The 17,868-nt window shown below is 32.2% G+C and overlaps 1 protein-coding gene across 1 annotated transcript in view; it reads left to right on the forward strand.

Moving 5' to 3' along the window:
• Nucleotides 1-3,030: 3,030 nt before the first annotated feature.
• The window catches only part of LOC118143569 (uncharacterized), a 434,544-nt gene continuing 419,706 nt past the window's right edge, over nt 3,031-17,868 (forward strand). Inside the window, exon 1 of the mRNA XM_054236957.2 lies at nt 3,031-3,163. Coding sequence (XP_054092932.1) covers nt 3,031-3,163 — 133 coding nt within the window. The remainder of the gene's footprint in view (nt 3,164-17,868) is intronic.

A 17,868-nucleotide genomic window follows, 5' to 3' on the forward strand; every position in this document is an offset into this window, starting at 1 on the left:
TAATAAGTGAAAATACAGCTCAATTATAAATTAGGAGATGATTATTTATACGTCATCTTTTAAGCTCAAATGCAAGTTTATCATAGTGTTCAAGCCTGTATATCCTTGATTCAATCATAGAATTCTATCTTAGCCTGATATTGTATTTTTCTTCTTCCTCCTCTTCCCTCTTCTCCAATTGTTCTCCTTTCCATTCTCCTTGTCTTTCATTTTTCAAAGTCTGAAATTGCCCAAGTGATTTTAATTGCAGGTTAAGTCTCTGATGCCTTAACTAAATACTTCATGATTAATTGTTTCCTCTTTTCTACGGGAGGGAACTCTAGCAAATTGTTAATTAAAGAGGAAAATAATTTCCCTGATACATCATACTTTGGTGTTTATGAGCTAATGTATCAATAAATAATTATGAAGCATAGTAGCAGTAATAATACTGATATAAGTAATAATACAGATATGACAGCAAAAAATCTCAAATTTATGGTACTTGATAGATAAATAACTTTTACTTCCATTCTCTCATTTCAACTCCTTGACAACCAATTAAGGTTTGCAGGGGAAAAGTCTTCATATACCCTTTTACTTAATATAAAAGTGAGTCAGTGTAGTTGTACGACTTAATTAAACTCTCCCATCTAGTAAGTATCAACATCTGATCTTGAATAGGTATCTTGCTGGTTGTTTATTCCATTTTACTGCATGTACTTGATTACTATTGTTAGGCTCACAATTCACTAACCCTCAACTGTTTTCTAGAAAAAATCCTTTTCCTTTTTGTGGTTAACTGATCCTATTACTACTTCAGCTTTTCGATTTCCATTAGAAATTGTACATTTTCACATGGCACCATCCTTATGGCCATTATTAATTTGTCCATAGGTGACATAGTCTATTATTAACAACAAACATGAAGCGTGCAGAGGAACAGGGGAGGGCTTTATATATTCTATTAAAAAAGCAATCTGCAGAATGGGGAGGCACAACCTCCAGTACAAGTGACAGTGTGCTCTCTGAAAAACAAAGGGTCTAGTTTAAAAAAGCGAAGTTCTGGCTTTTGCTCTCAATCATGTCTGATTATGCAAATGCAGGATGCAAACTTGTTCAGTTGTGATTGGTCAAAATAGTAGTGCTTGAATGAATGGTTTCCAACCCCCAAACCAGAAATGTCTATCAGATATTTTTTTCAAACCATTGCAGGGTGGTTTCCAGCTGCAGTTTATCTTGGCACTGACATCAGGAACTGGGTTAACTTGATGGCACAGGGGAGATCCTTGGACACTTTTACATCTTTTCCGGACACAGAGTACAGGATTGTTCCCTCATCCAGCCATGGCTGCTGATTCTGCTTTAACTTTGATCACCTCAGCCATGGGGAGTTTATTTTGTCTGCCAGATGGGGGCATACTTTAACAGCATCAATCCGAACTAATCAATTAAGAGTCCTTCTACAGAAATTATCCTGGGTTTGGGAAATAAAAATAAAAATTAAAAAAAGAGTTCTTCTTCATGACTGTTTGCATCGAATCAAGAAAAGATCACTCCTTTGTAAATGGCTGCTTTGGGAGTTGAGAAGTGGGAATATTATACAGTTACTTTTCTTGTTTTGAAGCCAGGTTACACTGACAGAAACTGATCATGACCACTCATGGAGAAAAAGGGCAAAAGATAGTAGAAAAATTAATCTCTTTGTTCCTGAGTCACAGTTGTCTCCCCATCCTTCTTGCTGTTAGATAATACAACCCTTTCGGGAATTACTTGAAATTCCTCAGTATCCTCTCAATGAATTCACCATTTGAGTGCAAAATTTTCCAGTTAAAGTGTATACCTATGTAACAAACCTGCACATTCTGGACATGTACCTCAGAACTTAAAGTATAATAATAAATAATTTAAAAAGATATCACACGATATATGAGAAAAGTACTATTTCTAATAATGTTAAATTGTTTTAAAAAGTATTAACTCTTTAAATAAAAAGTGCATTGAATAATCTGTTCTATAAAGAGTGAATTATTAGTTTTTAGAGAACTGTTTTATTTCCATTATTGTCCTCTAATTTGCACCTTTTAAAAATATTTTTGGTGACTACTCTTAACAATGTGTGTCCTTTACATATCATAATAGAATTTAATATTATACCTTTTTATACTTTCAATCTGATATTTCACACTTTACAGTATCCTGTTCTTCATTTATCTGCCCAACGTGTTATGGGATTGTAGTCATAATTTTTATTTTGACATACATTATCAATCTAATGGTTTGATGTTGCCACAACCGGTAGTGTTTCTTAATGCTAGCTTCTTAAATCCAACCCACGGAATTGTATGGGATGACCTGCAAATGATTGATTTGAGGTTAGGAGACATTTTGATCTGTAGCCCTTTTGATGTCCAGGCATTTACAAGCAAAAGCTGTTGGAATAACAAGAGTGAGGAGCCACATCTACTTGTCAAATTATCAGCAGAACGATAGTGTCTTATTCTCTTTTCTATCTGAATTTCAAACCTAAGGTGATTTCTCAACATTGATGAGAAAAAGAGTGGAATGTGGTGGTCCTATTGCCAAAGAAGACAAAAGGTGAGACTGTTCTGTCTATAGTTAATAATGAACTGCATATTGGTTACCCTATAATCTTTGTGACATTCAATGTATTTCTTACTTTAGTGAAAAGATTCATGGTTTTTATTTTGATCTTTGATACAATAAAATGAGGAAAATGCTGACCTATAAATTTGGAGGGATTTTTGTTTTAGCGGCCAAGTAAGGATTAAGAAAACAGATCCAATGTTGGATATCTTAAAATGTTTGAGATGTTGAGGACAATGTTCTGCATGAATCTATGCTGACACCTATAGTAAAACATCTTGTTTCTCCATAACTTGATATATTTTAACTTTTATAATTTTTCATGATTTCTATTTAATTCCTCTCTGTCTTGCCTAACGTTTGGTAGAGCTCTTAGTGTCAACAGCCATGTCTTTTGACATTTTAAGTTGGTATGTCAAGAATTTAGTCCTGTTTAGAGGAACAATGATGAATCCCGGAGAGCTTTACTTTTCCTGCAAAATGAAAGTCAACTTACTTAAAGGAAATTCAATGACAAGAAAAGAAAGAAGAAAAAAAGGGAAAAAACGAGAAGAGGCCACAGTAAGAAAGGGAGGAAGTAAGATAAGGAGGGACAGTATTTTGAATACAAGTTATAGTTAGAAAGAAACTAAACCAAAAATAAATTATGTTTAATTTCTAAGTCAAGGCAATAAATTTCAAATTTTTATTATTGACTGGATGGCAAGTTAGCTGTTGGTGGGCTATGTTACAGAAATATTTGGTTATTATTTATAATATCTATATGCATCTTCAGAATAAAATTGTTTTATACTTATATTAATTTGGGGGCAAATTTATTTCTTGTTTGTAAGATCTTTCAATGGAATATAAATGAGTAATTTTATAATTATCAAGAGAATGTAAAAAGTGTACAAATCATTCAGATTTATTATTAAGATCACATTAGAACAATAATCTACCACACGTTTTACCCATCAGAAAGATTGGCAGATTATAGAGACAGACACATTTTCAGCTGAGATCATGTTTCCAAAAATGTACATTTTATGAAAAAAGCCCAGCAATACATTTTTCAAGAGTTAAAACTATACAATTGGTGAATAGGTATTAATTGGGATTTTCGCAATATATAAATATAGAATATTAAAACCTGTAAATACATTTTATACTTTAATTGTTCTCTTGATTTAATAACGTTTTATAGAAGTAATTGGAACCATCAGTCAAGTGGTTAAGCTTTAGATAAATTATTGGTTGATATTTTAATAGAAAGAGTATGTGTATTGAAATGAAGCTAAATTTAAGTAGAAAATTATTGGTTATCCAAAAATTATTTTCATAAAAGTATTTATGTTATTTATCAGTGGACATTAGTCCTAACATAATTTTACTCATTTAGTTGAGTATAATACAATAAAAAAATCAATTAATATTTGGCCAATTTTTATAAAATGTAAAATATTTCTGAACCAAAAATCAATAGCATAAAATTTAAAAATCCCAAATAAAAATATATTAATTTATATTGATAACCAATAAATTACTTATTTAAACTATAATATTATTTTATACTCATTCAAGTAACAATAATTAAATTATGATTATTAATCTTTGTTTGGTGGTCACAGTTATGTCTGAGGGCTGAGTTAACATGCACAGAGTAAACTTCCCAAGGCTTTCCTTGGGAAAGAGAATAGAATCCATAGTAGCTGCTATGAGGTTGAGGGCAGAACAAAAATGCTAGAGTAGGGAGCTATCTTAGGAACACTTAAATTTTGGTCCTGCCTGATTGGAGAGATCTCATTATCACCTCCTGAATACCTCTAGAGACCAATTAAAACAAGAGCAAATCTTCTCTATAGAAGCAAGGATTTCCCAGAGTATAAACTGCATTAGATCCACCCCAACAGAGCTTAAAACAAGGCTTTAAAAAGATATCTATGGGGAACAGAATTTGAAAAATTAGTCCTGAATAGCTTGGAGAATATAATGAGCTCTGTAAATTGACACTAAAAAACCATAAAATTAAGTTATTTGTTAGTTTTTTTTTCTGAGCCAAGGACATGAATGAACGTTTTTCAAAAGAAGACATACAGGCAGCCAATAAACATATGAAAAGATGCTCAACATCATTAATTATCAGAGAAAAGCAAATTAAAACTTCAATGAAATATCATCTTACACCAGTCACAATGGCTATTACTTAAAAAATCTAAAAACAACAGATGTTTGTAAGGATATGGAGAAAAGAAACTCCATATGTACTGATGGTAGCGATGTAAATTAGTATAACCTCTATGGAAAATAATATGGAGATTTCCCCAAAAACCAAAAATAAACTATAATTCAATCCAGCATTGGCACCACCGAGTATCTACCCAAAGAAAAAGAAATCATATTGAAAAGATACCTGCACTTGTATGTTTATTGAAACACTATTTACAATAACAAAGCTATAGAATCAGCCCATCTATCAGTGAGGATAGGATTAAAAAAATGTGGTACATATATGCCATGGAATATTATGCAACCATAAAGTGAATAAATCTAGATGGAACCATAAAACGATTTACAGCAATCTAGATGGAACAGAGGCCATTACCCCCAGTAAAATAAACTCAGAAACAGAAAATCAAATACTGCATGTTCTCACTTACAAGTGGGAGCTGTACCACAGGTACACATAGACATAAATAGTAGAATAACAGATATTGACTACAAAAGGTGAGAGTGGACTGAGGATTAATAAATTACCATTTGGGTACCATGTTCACTACTCTGGTGATGAGTACACTAAAAGCCCTGATCTTATCATGATCAAATACATGCATATACATTTACCCTGTAAATATATATAAATTTAAAAAAGCTTTTATCACATAAGACCTGACACATGATTAATATCTATTCAAAAAAATTAAAAATGATGCTTACAGAAATTCAAATGAATAATCAGTAGATAAACATCCACTTTAATAAGAATCAAGACACTCAAAGAAAGGGAATAGAATCCAGAGTTCTACAATATACAGTGTTCAAAAAAAATAAATATATATATCAAGAAAAGAAAATTGAATACAGAGTCAACTAAATATAAGTAGTCAATGGAACACAAACATGAAATGTAGTAGACTGTATATAGGTTCACATTCTACATTCTATATACAGTCTACTACAAAATAAAATGTAGTAGACTGTATATAGGTTCACATTCTCACTTTCTTTCTTCCTCATTTTAAAGTTCACAGTCAATGATTATAATTAGGCCTTGCACATTCCCTTAATTCCTTGCCCCTCCTAGCTTTGTCAAGAAAAGTGTAAGCCATGTTTTGATGCAAAGTGTCATTTACTCCAAACATGTTTCCATGGAACTGAATGTGGTGAGTGAAAAACAGAGTGATTAGAGCATCCATGAGCTGGTTTATGCTGTCTAGCAATCCCACTACATTTCTCTAATCAGTTATTGTCTTCCTCTTCCAGACAATTCTGACTTCTTCACTCCTCAGGCCATCAATACCTTTCTCATCCTCATTCCAATTCAATAATGTTGCTCCACTTTTTACTGAGAAAAGAGAAACAATTAGAAGAGAATATCCTTAATCTTCCATATGGCAGCTATTTACACTTGTATATGCTCCTGAACCCTTTTTACTCTGTTTCTTTTAGTAATTAAGAATATAAAGGTTCTTGCTCTTGGTTAGGTCAAATTTCTCCACTTAGGAACCAGATCCTATTCCTTCTCCTTTCTTATTTAGAGATGTTATTCCAGAATTCTCCCCTCTAACTCGCACATAATCAATTTTTCTCTACCCATTAAGTCATTTCCATCATATTCCATTTCTTTTTTACTTTCTTGAATCACTTTCATTATTCTACTTCCACTTCAGCAACTATTCTATTTCTGTGCTTCCCTTTAGAATAAAATCCTCAAATTTATGACATATGTTCACTTCAAATTCTCTCTTTCTGTTTTCTCATAATTCTACTTTAATCAGGTTTTCACTTACAACAAAACATAATCTTAATGTTGGGCTAAACAAATACTTTCAAATGATAAATCTAAAGTTGATTTATCATTCCTTATCTTATATAAACTATCACCAGCATTTGAAAAAGTTTATCATTTTAACGTTGAAGCACTTCGTTCACTTCATTGTTAAGACACTACATAATCTGGCTCTCTTCCTTCTTACTTTTCTCTCTATAATGATGGAGAGTTCCAGGGCTCAATTCCTAAACATCTTCTCGATCTGCACACTCTCCCATCTACTTGTTATCTCATCAAGACCTTGGCTTTAAACGTAGTTTATACCCTGACAAGCAGATTTATGTTGAACAACCTCCTTGAAAATTACATTTGGAAGTTTAGCAAGAATTTCTAATATATACCAAAGGCTAAATGCCTCTTCTTTCTCCTATAATATGCTTCATCTGCTATCTTCCCTAATTGACAGTTTCAACTCCACTTAATAGTAAGGCCACGGACTTTGGAGTCATCCTTGTTAAAGATTTTTCTTACATCCCCCATCCAATTCATCAGCAAATAAATGGCTTAACTTTAAAAAAAATATCCAGAATTCAACATTTTCTCATTATCCTTTCATATGGTTTGGTTGTTTCCTCACTCAAATCTCATCTTGAATTCCCACATGCTGTGGGAGGAGGTAATTGAATCCTGGGGGCAAGTATTTCCCATGCTGTTCTTGTGAGAGTGAATAAGTCTCACAAGATCTGATAGTTTATAAAGAGGAATTCCCCTTCACAAGTCTCTGCCTGCTGCCATCCATGTAAGACATGACTTGTTCCTCCTTGCCTTCCACAATGATTGTGAGGCTCCCCCAGCCACGTGGAACTGTAAGACCAATTAAGCCTCCTTCTTTTGTAAGTTGTCCTGTTTCTGCTATGTCTTTATCAGCAGCATAAAAATGGACTAATACACCCTACTGCTACAACTCAGATGTAGGCCTCCTTAATGCTTCACTTGATTATTGCAATACTTCTTGAGTAGTAATCCTGTTTCTGACCATGACCCTTCATCCATCTACTATCAACAGAACAGCAGCCAAGATGAGGCACACAATGTACATCAGATCTTCAACCTCTGCTTAAAACCCTCCACTCTTCCCACCTAAAAGCTCACTATCCTTATAATAAACTTTACAGCACCAGAGTTACTTCTGTGATCTAATAATCTACTATCTTCCCTCATGTTCTGTCAGTTCCAGCAATTCTGCCTTACTTGCTGGTCTCTGCATACTCCAGGTGCACTTTAATAATAAACTGCTGCCCTGGTTGTTTCCTCCAATAAATGCATGATTGTCTCATTCAATTTCCTCCGGTCTTTGTGTAACACTACCTCCTTAGTACGTGATTTTATAAATGCTCTGTTTAAAATTATGATGCCTTTACCCTAGCACTTCATGTCCTTGGCTTTATTTCTCTACATAGCTATTAACATACTATATTACTTAGTTACTTTTTTGTCTGTCTTTACAGGAACAGTAAGTTTTGTAAGTAGATTTTGTTGTTGTTCTTTGCTGTACATCCACATATAGATCAGTTCCTGGTATAGTGTAGGTGTCCAATATTTATCTTTGTAATAAGTAAATGTTCTAATATTTGAGAAGCTCTTCATACTCTAATCTTGTTTTATTTATTTTTTTAAAATTTATTTAGAGGGTTTCTTTTTACTTTTCTGGAGTAATATTTTATCTGATATAAAACTGAGTTGTGCTTATTACTCTAAAAACTAAGCCATAACTTTTCATAAATAGTTATGTTATGCTAAATAATACTCTAGGTGGAGCAGAGAAGGGTGACCCAAAGCATTTGGCCATGGAAGTGAATGGACTTTGTTCTAGTCCCAGGGGCCACATCTCATCTCAGTTGAGTAGATCACCCAAAATGAGCTCTGAATGGTAGAAACTAGTGCCTTATAGTTCCCTGGTTATCTATCTAAAATTGTCTTTTTAACTCTTTTCTCTATTATACCTCATTTTGAAGCTGTGTCTAGAGTTAGCAATGTAAGTTATAGAAATTTAGGGAAAAACCTATCATGTTTTCTTCAACCCTATATTACCCATTTTTCTGAACCCTGTAACTGCATTTATATTTGGCTCTTTTTCTTCTCTGTACTTGAACATGTTTACCTGATCATCTAATCACTGTAGTAGTTGGTCTCAATTAGGATAGAAGCAATTTCTCCCTGCAACTGGACATTTGGCCATATCTAAGATATTTTTTGGTTGTCATATCTGGTGGGAACTAGTGAACTGAAGTCAGAAATGCTGCTAAACATCATATAATGCATAAGATGGTCTTCTATAACAAATAATTTCTGGCTTCAAATGTCAGTAGCTAAGAGACTAAAAAAAAAAAAAAAAAACCCTGCAAAATAAAGATCTAAAAAAGGAAAACATTTTAAAATAATTTTTGTCATCATTCATTCTTAAAATATATGTCATTTACCAATTTAAAAAATGATCCTCTGGGCTACAAAGTATGTATTTGTGTAATCGGATGCCCTAATGGAAATAATTTGTGAAGAATAGCACAGATTGTAATAAAATAAGTTCAGTAAAACTATCTTGTTGTTAGAAGAAATCCTTTGGTTCAGAGTCATTCATATGGTTTGTTGGATAAGAACTATCTTAAAGCAATGCATTGCAATTGCTGAAATATATTCATTTATGACAAGATATCTTTAGTTGAACATCATCCTTTTTTTAAGCTTTTTAGACTTAGGAATCCAAATTCCAAAAAATATTATTACCCTGGATCAGGTCTGATTCTGAACATCCAGGTAACTTACAGAGAATGTCTTCATCTAGGCACAATGAGCTACAATACTCTTTTTAAGGACTTTTGAAGAGAGTTTTCAACAACTATCACTTGGATATAATATTGAATTTATTATTTTATGAGACATATTAAAATATGTTTATCCATTCCTCTTCCAGTCACTTGTTATATCATTTTCCTTCATAGCAATTTAATTATATTTCTTTTGTAATTTTCATGGAACTTAGGTAAACAGAACAGACTAAATCAAAATTACTGCTAATATTCTAGTTATATCATACGAAGACTAAAATGTTGGCACTTGTTTACATATTCTGCATGTTCCTGTCCTGTTCTGTCCCCATATCCCCACACATAAACATAATCCTGAATCGATGTCTTTTTATTTACTTGCTTTAATGTCTGTCTGTATTTTAATAAAAAATTTTATTGTTTTAAAAAATACCTAGTTTAGCATTATTTGTTTTGAATTTTCAGAAAAATGTAAGCGCCATATGTAATCTTTTGGTACTTATTTCTTTTTGTCTATCTAAATTATTATTGTAGCATTCATATTTTTGTAACAACTTTCACAATTCAAAGAATAATAATAATACTTCATGCAGCATTTTCTATGCACCAGTGGCTTTACATGTCTTCAACAAACTTTTTCATTCATTATGAGGAAGAGCTACTAAGTAATTTTTTATTGCTAATTTACATATGAAAAACCAAGAGAATGTCTTGATTTGCTCACTATTAGACAAGAAGTCTGTGTTTAAACTGGATTTTGAACCTAAATTTAGTTGGACATAAAATACACCGTGCAAAAATATAACTAATTTTTTCCCTAATACTGAAAAGTTAGAATACAGATTTAAAAGTTAGAATACTCATAGAATATATACTCATAAACCCCCAAATATCTATATCTTCTTGCAACAACAAAATATTATTGCATATTAGTAAACAAAAAGTTTTATCTGACATCCTTCTAGAAGTATACACATACCCCTATGAGAAGCCCTTTGTGCCACTACTAAATAGAAACTCCGATGATATGTATTAAGAATCTTCATATTTTAAAAAAATGTTTAAATGTGAGTTCTGTTTTATCTTTCCTTTGTAAACTTAGAGCTGATGTCACTAATTAGAAACTGATATTTTTTGGCACTAAGTTCATCTATTCATGTTGTGGTTCAGTGGAGTCAGCATATAGCATATATAAGTTGCATATAGCATTTAATGAGTTCAAAACTCATTAAAATATAGAGAAGTTAAAAATATTAGGACCAAAATGTAAGTTTTATTCCTGATAAAAGTTTAATTGTAGATGTGGTTCATTTTGTAAGCAAGTGACCTTGCTAATGATCCTCTCACAGAATTGTAGTCTCTCTCCGTAAGTTACAGACCTTTGCTCTGTAATTCATGTGAATATTCATAATTTATGTATATATGTCAGTTTATGAAATTCTAGCATATACTGTACATTACCAAATATACCTTTCAAAATCTCCCTCTATTCCACTAATTGTAAAAATAAATGATGTGTGCCTCTGAATGATATAGCAATGATAAAATTTACTAATTATATATAGTATAAACGGTAATACACTTTGCAAAATTTAAAAGTCAATTTAATAACCATATCTTATGTAGCTACTACATGCAAGGTGAGATTTTTGTAGCTGTGAAAATGTTAAGATAATTAGAAGTTAAATTCTTATACTAGAAAGATTTAAATTTAACAGATGGCCATAGAGATGAACTTCTAGAAGCCATACATTTGGATTGTATTAATTAACATGATGGAGTTTAAATTAAAATGTGGCAGCTGCCTGCAGATATGAGAAGCTAACGTTTTCTTTGTAGATTCTATGTTAATGTAAGTAATTAATGAATTTTGTTGAGACAATCACGGGCTCAGAGTGGGAGAGATGACCCATTGAAACTCAAGGAGTAGGGGAAAAATAATATACAGCACAGTTTCTGGAGTTGGAAGATGCAGTGTCTATGTGGAAAATATTTACTCATCAATGGGCCTGAGAGAAAGGCTCCTACCTTCCTATCTGTATTTCAGACTACTTCCTCTCATAGCCTCTTCTCTCTAGACTGAATAATTTACACATGTTCCTCAAAAATCCATGCCATTTCCTTTTTAAAATTTTGGAATTATTTTTCTCTCTGTGTGTTTGTAAATTTTTTTTTTTTTTTTTTGTAAAGAAGTAGCTTTAGTAACATTGCTTGAAAATGTAGGACCAGATGTCAATAAAATAAGATATTGAAAAAATACTATTATAACTAATGCTTTATGCTATTTAGAAAAATCATTTCATGTAACATTTAATTTAATCTTCACAACATTCCATGAAGTAGGAATTTGTTTTATGCATTCTTAAAAATACACAAGTGAGACTAAAAATTTTAAAAAGAAATTCATAAGTTTCAGGGCTCAGATTTAAACCCTGGTTCTTACATAATTTACCAGTAGAAAAAAATCAAACTTCCATTAAAACAAAACTTCAACATAGCAATAGCATTTGGCCAAAGTATTTATTCCTCCTTAATCTCCTGCGGTTATTAACTCACAAAAATTTAAATAGAATGTTATTTCAGTTTTCATATTTGAACTCTTTTGCGTATCTTGGGGGAAATATGGATGTAAGCCAACTGAATTTTATATTTATTCTAAAAATGACAAAATAATCTTAAGCCCTGCACTTGAAGTTGGGATACTGAAATGAACGTTATACTTTCAAAATAGAATAATTTTATGTGGCCAGGCAATATTTTTATGCCCACTGCCAAAGAACAGCACATGCTTTATGACAGAAGGATCACTACTATTTTAAACCCAGGAATTTCAACACATCTAAATTGTTCCTATTTTTTTCTATAAATGCTATTATAATATTAAACATAGACACACAGAGACATTTAAAATGTGTTATAATCATCACAGGATGATGTTTTTCTTTAAAGTCAACCTTTCTCTTTTCTAGCAACCAATATCCACTGTTCATTATGAATTTTGCATGTGAAAGACAATAATTATTTTTTGTGTTAAATAAATTTGAGAGTTATATAACATATTTGGATTATACATTAAACCTGTATTTTGTAATGGATTTACATAGGTATTTTATATAAAGTACTTCAAATTCTTTCAGGGAATATGTAATTTTTTTAATTGTACTTTAGGTTCTGGGGTACATGTGCAGATCATGCAGAATCGTTGCATAGGTACAGGCATAGCAATGTGGTTTGCTGCTTCCATCCCCCATCACCTACATCTGGCATTTCTCCTGATGTTAACCCTCCCAGACCTACCCACCCCAACCCGCTGTCCCTCCCATGGCACCCCCCAACAGACCCCAGCGTGTGATGCTCCCCTCCCTGTATTATCATTGTTCAACGCCCACCTGTGAATGAGAACAGGTAATATGTAATCTTTAAATTAACATATAAATTAACAGTGGTTTGAAAACCAAGTGAACCTAATGTTCACTGAAGGTTAAAGTTGTCCTCTCTGAGATGAGAGAGAGTTGAATGAAAGATGCAGACCAAAACTTTTTTGTCAACAAATGGCCAAGTCCCTGCAGATTCATAGACTGAAGTGGATAAGGAGACACAGCATTCAGGGTGAAATTGAAATCAGGAACCAGGACAACCATCCAATAAACTCATCAGTCCTACAGCATAGAATCTAGACAGGTGTTATTAATATACAAATGAGATTTACAAAACGTTGGAAAGATTTTAATATAGAAGGTAGGAGACATATCCTAGACTGAGTGGCTAGACGAGATTTTTGAGTACCTTCTTTTGCTAAAATATACAAAGATAAAATATTTGTTCATATGGTTAATTAGTGATAAGCTTAGATAGTGGAGGTATTTTTGGAAAAAATATTGCTATAATAGGATTGCAATAACATTTTAAATCTAGTTAATAACAGGTTATGATTTTTAGAAACAGTTTACTTCTGTTAAAGTAAAACATCTGCTAACTTTTAATAGTGTTTAAATTATTTATTCATTTAACAAATATTGGTTGTATCCTTAATGTGTGTCAGTCACTGCTCAAGGTTTGTTTTTCAGAGCTTAGATGGAAACAAAGGTGTCAGATGAATCCTGATGCTCTTATATTGGTTCTCAAACCAGTTCCAAGTTCTTAAGGACAAAGTTCATCAGAAGAAACAGCACTATTGTAATGAAATCAGGACAAATAACAGAGAGGGTCTTTGTCTAATTCAGTGGGTATAATAAATGAAGAAGAGCAGGGGTCATGTTGAGTTTTGAGATGAAAGAAATTTGTTATAAATATATAATGTTTTGTTTGTAGAAAAATGTAAAGGTTTTGCCAAGAGTTAAATAAGAAAAACAAAAAAAAAAATCCAGTTTTAAGTATATATAAATACTCATTCCTCATGAGTATAAAAGGATGTGGCTAGAAGACATGTCACATGCCAGAAGTATTGCTAAATTAGTTGTTACCTGACATGATCCTGACATGATTTATTGTCAAAAATCCCTGGCCTTATGGTAATGTGCACCTTATCTGTCCTTCATGAAAGTATTATAAATAAAAAATATTAAGTGGGAGTTTAATTTCCTTAAGACAAATGGTATCCAGGTTGTGATGGAGGAACTGTTTTGAGTAGCAGAACTGTACTAAATATTCACTGACTGGTAGAAATATAGTATTATTATTCAGAAATTGACATGGCTATTTCATGGTTGGAAATCTTAGATAGAAAAAGACACGTACTAGCAAGAGATTTAACCCTCATATATAGTCCCATAAACACACTACAAAAACATATTTTGATTCAAAGAGAGTTTTAGACTCCACAAGGGTCTTGCTTAAATCATTTAGGTTAGACAGAGCTGTAGCATTTTGTAGATATTTTTCCAGGCATAGCAACAAGTACATAATTAAGAGACTGTTCCAAATAGCCAATATAGAATGAATCAGTGTCCATCAACACATAAATGGATAAAGAAAATGTGGTACATGTGCACAATGGAATACTATTTGGCCCTAAAAAAGAATGAAATCTTGTCATTTGTGACAACATGATTGAACCCAGAGGACACTATGTTAAGTGTTTTGTGGGAACAGAAAGACGCATGTTCTCCCTCATATGTGGAGGCTACAGAAATTGATTTCATAGAAGCAGAGAGTAAAATAGTGGTTACCAGAGGCTGGGAAGCAGGGGTGAGAGAAAGAGAGTTGTTGGTTAAAGGATACAAAATGACCTAGAAGAAGGAATTAATTCTAATGTTTTTTAGTACTGTAGTATGAGTATAGTTAAAATTTTCTTATGTATTTTCAAATGTTTAGTAAGAGAGAATTCTGATTGTTCCTAACACAAAATATTGTAACAATCCTGCAAGATCTGCACATATCCCCCAGAATTTAAAGTATAACAAAAAAATTGTATTATAACAATAACATTTATATAACATGAAAAAAGAAATTGTAAATGTTTGATGGCTATGCTAATTACCCTTTTATCAGTATACATTCTCTATATCAAAATATCACTATGTGCCCCATAAATATTTATAATTACTATTTGTTAATTTAAAACATAAAAAAGTATTCTATAAAGTGTTAATTATAATATAAATATTAAATTCCAAAATATGATAGAGAAATAATTTTCATATATTACTATGATGAATCACTATTTAAGTATTTAAAAGTTATATATTTTGGGCTGGGCACAGTGGCTCATGCCTGTAATCCCAGCACTTTGGGAGGCCGAGGTGGGCAGATCACAAGGCCAGAAGTTTGAGACCAGCCTGGCCAGCATGGTGAACCCCATCTTTACTAAAAATATAAAAAATTAACCAGGCATGGTGATGCACCCCTATAGTCCCAGCTACTCAGGAGGCTGAGGCAGAATTGCTTGAACCCAGCAGGCAGAGGTTGCAGTGAGCTGAAATCATGCCACTGGACTCTAGCCTGGGCAACAGAGTGAGACTCTGTCTCTGTCTGTAAAGAAAAAAAAAAAAAAAACATATATATATATATATATATATATATATATATATATATATAGACAGGAAAATATAATTAAATAGTTACAGTGTGATAAGAACATAAGTTTGGTTAGAATAATATATAATGTAATATATGTAAAAATACACATACAAATATATGTAATGTTAAATGCCAACATTTAAAGTAATTACCTTTGGAAGTGTGGAGAAGTTATACACTTGGTTGTATAACTATTTACCATTATCTATTAATTTACCTACTGTCAACTGGTTTTGCTTATATGATAAAATGAATTACATTACTTAGAATAAGCACAATAAAACAACCAAAACCTGTCATGACAAGTCTTTTCTCTTTGTGTGTAGTATGTGCCTTAGACACAATATGCTTTGTATTCAACATACAAATTTAGCCGCCGACAATAGACTGACCTTGAAAAGAGCTTGCATATAGTGTTATATGATGGTATGACTGAAATTAAAATTACAGCTGGTGCCTTTCTTTAGGAAAAGATAATAAAGCTATATAATAATTGTAAGCATTGCTATAATCTCTATATGAGTGGTTCACTAAATATGGTGCCTAAGTAAGCAGCATCATCTTCCCGGGAACTCGTTGGAAAACCAGATTCCCAAAACCAACCCAGATCTATTGAATCAGAAACACAGAAACCCCAGCATCTGTGTTTCAAGAAACTCTGCAGGAGTTTCTAAAATAAGTTAAAGTTTGAGAACCACTGCGCTAACACAAATATAGTTTAAACTTCACCTGTCTAAATTCACAGAGGGATACACTTATTACAGTAAATAATATTTTCAGATGTTATCTTGGGTGTTACAGTTAATTTTTCCTTCTTTCTCAGAATCTTTTCCAATTAACATATTAACTACTAAATAATTTTTTTTATCAGAAACTATTTTTAATATTTTACTTTTAAGGAATGTTTTCTTTCTTAGTAGCAGATATATAAGAACATTCAAATAATGAGAAATATTGATATGCATAACATGTAAATCCAAGAATTCCATTGAAACATCAAATTGCATGTAGATTTGCACAGAGAACATTTCAGGATAAATAATACAAATATAATTTATAAAACAAAAGTTTCTAGAGCTCTGATAAGGCCATCTTATACAGAAGTGTCAATGATTTGTGAATTAAAAATAGAAGCAAAACCTAGGGTTCTGTTAAGGCCATTTCAGTTAAGCTCACCTGAAATCTTTTAGGAAAATTGACAGGAACAAGTAATGAATAAATAAATAAAATTTAAATACTGAGTTAAGCTAATCAGGTCAAGAGAAAAGCTGGAAACCAAAGCTGACTCTACTATGTAGCAAAATCATGCATAACAGGCAGAAACTGGTTTGAAGCTATCTCATTTAGAAGACTGAATGCCCCAGTATTGTAAAGTATCCTCCTTTATTTTCACCATTGGGTAGAATTACAATAAGATAATAAAATTCCTATGACCTATTGATATCATTAGGCTTTAGAGTATCAACCCTTGGAGGAATTTTCCCCTGTATTCACATTACTAAGCAGAAAACAATGTAAATTTATAATCTCTTGACACAATCTCCTATATGCTACAACTATCTCACATACTTACCTATTATTAAAGCAAACTTTAAGATTTAAGTGTCATTCTGGTTGTATTCTTAGTTTTTACAACAAAACTGAGTCTATTTTGTGGCTCGGCTGGTTAAGTATTCTGTTAATATTTACACAGTTAAAACTTTGATCTTCATTTTAGGGAGGTAGCATTTCTATTCTAGACATTTCCTTCCCCAGTGAAACTGACTCGCATAGTGTATACTATTATTTATTACCAAAAAAATAAGAAGGAGGAGAAGAAGAAGAAAATAAGATGGATCAAAGAATCACTTATTATGAAAGCAAAGCAAATTACATTCTTTACTGACAGTAACCCATGAATTATAATGGAGCAGAGCCCATCCTCAGCATACATTTTAGACATTATCAGGCAGTCTGTGAATCAGTTCTAGGGGACACTCCTTTCTTTTCTCCCATCACCAACTTGTCTGCCAAATATCTTCTATGGAAAATGCCTACCACACACATCATTCTGAAAACTCTCATTCTCTCTGCAATGTTGGCATTGTATATGTTTGAAAATCATTGGCATCCAACATTAATTTTGACATCTGATATTCACTGTAATTGCTTTTAACATTATTATAGAAAAATGAAGAGTTAATGTTCTTAACATACCTCCATCCTCTAAAAATGCCTCCTGAGTGGAGAAACAAAAACATCTAAGATTTATGCACTGTTTCTAGTATCATTACTCAGCCACTATCACACTTTTATTTTTACTTGTACATTCATTTGTCGGGAGGTAGAAAAGAAAGCTGGTGCTAAAAATAAAGATTTTAGGAAAGAAGTTGTCATCTTTTACTGCAGAATTTAAGAGTAGGCATCTAGAAATTGATCACAGTTTTATTCTATTATTTTTTAAAAATAGAGTAAAGAACATCTGTCTGT

Source organism: Callithrix jacchus, chromosome 11 (assembly GCF_049354715.1).
Source record: "Callithrix jacchus isolate 240 chromosome 11, calJac240_pri, whole genome shotgun sequence".
NCBI lineage: Eukaryota > Metazoa > Chordata > Mammalia > Primates > Cebidae > Callithrix > Callithrix jacchus.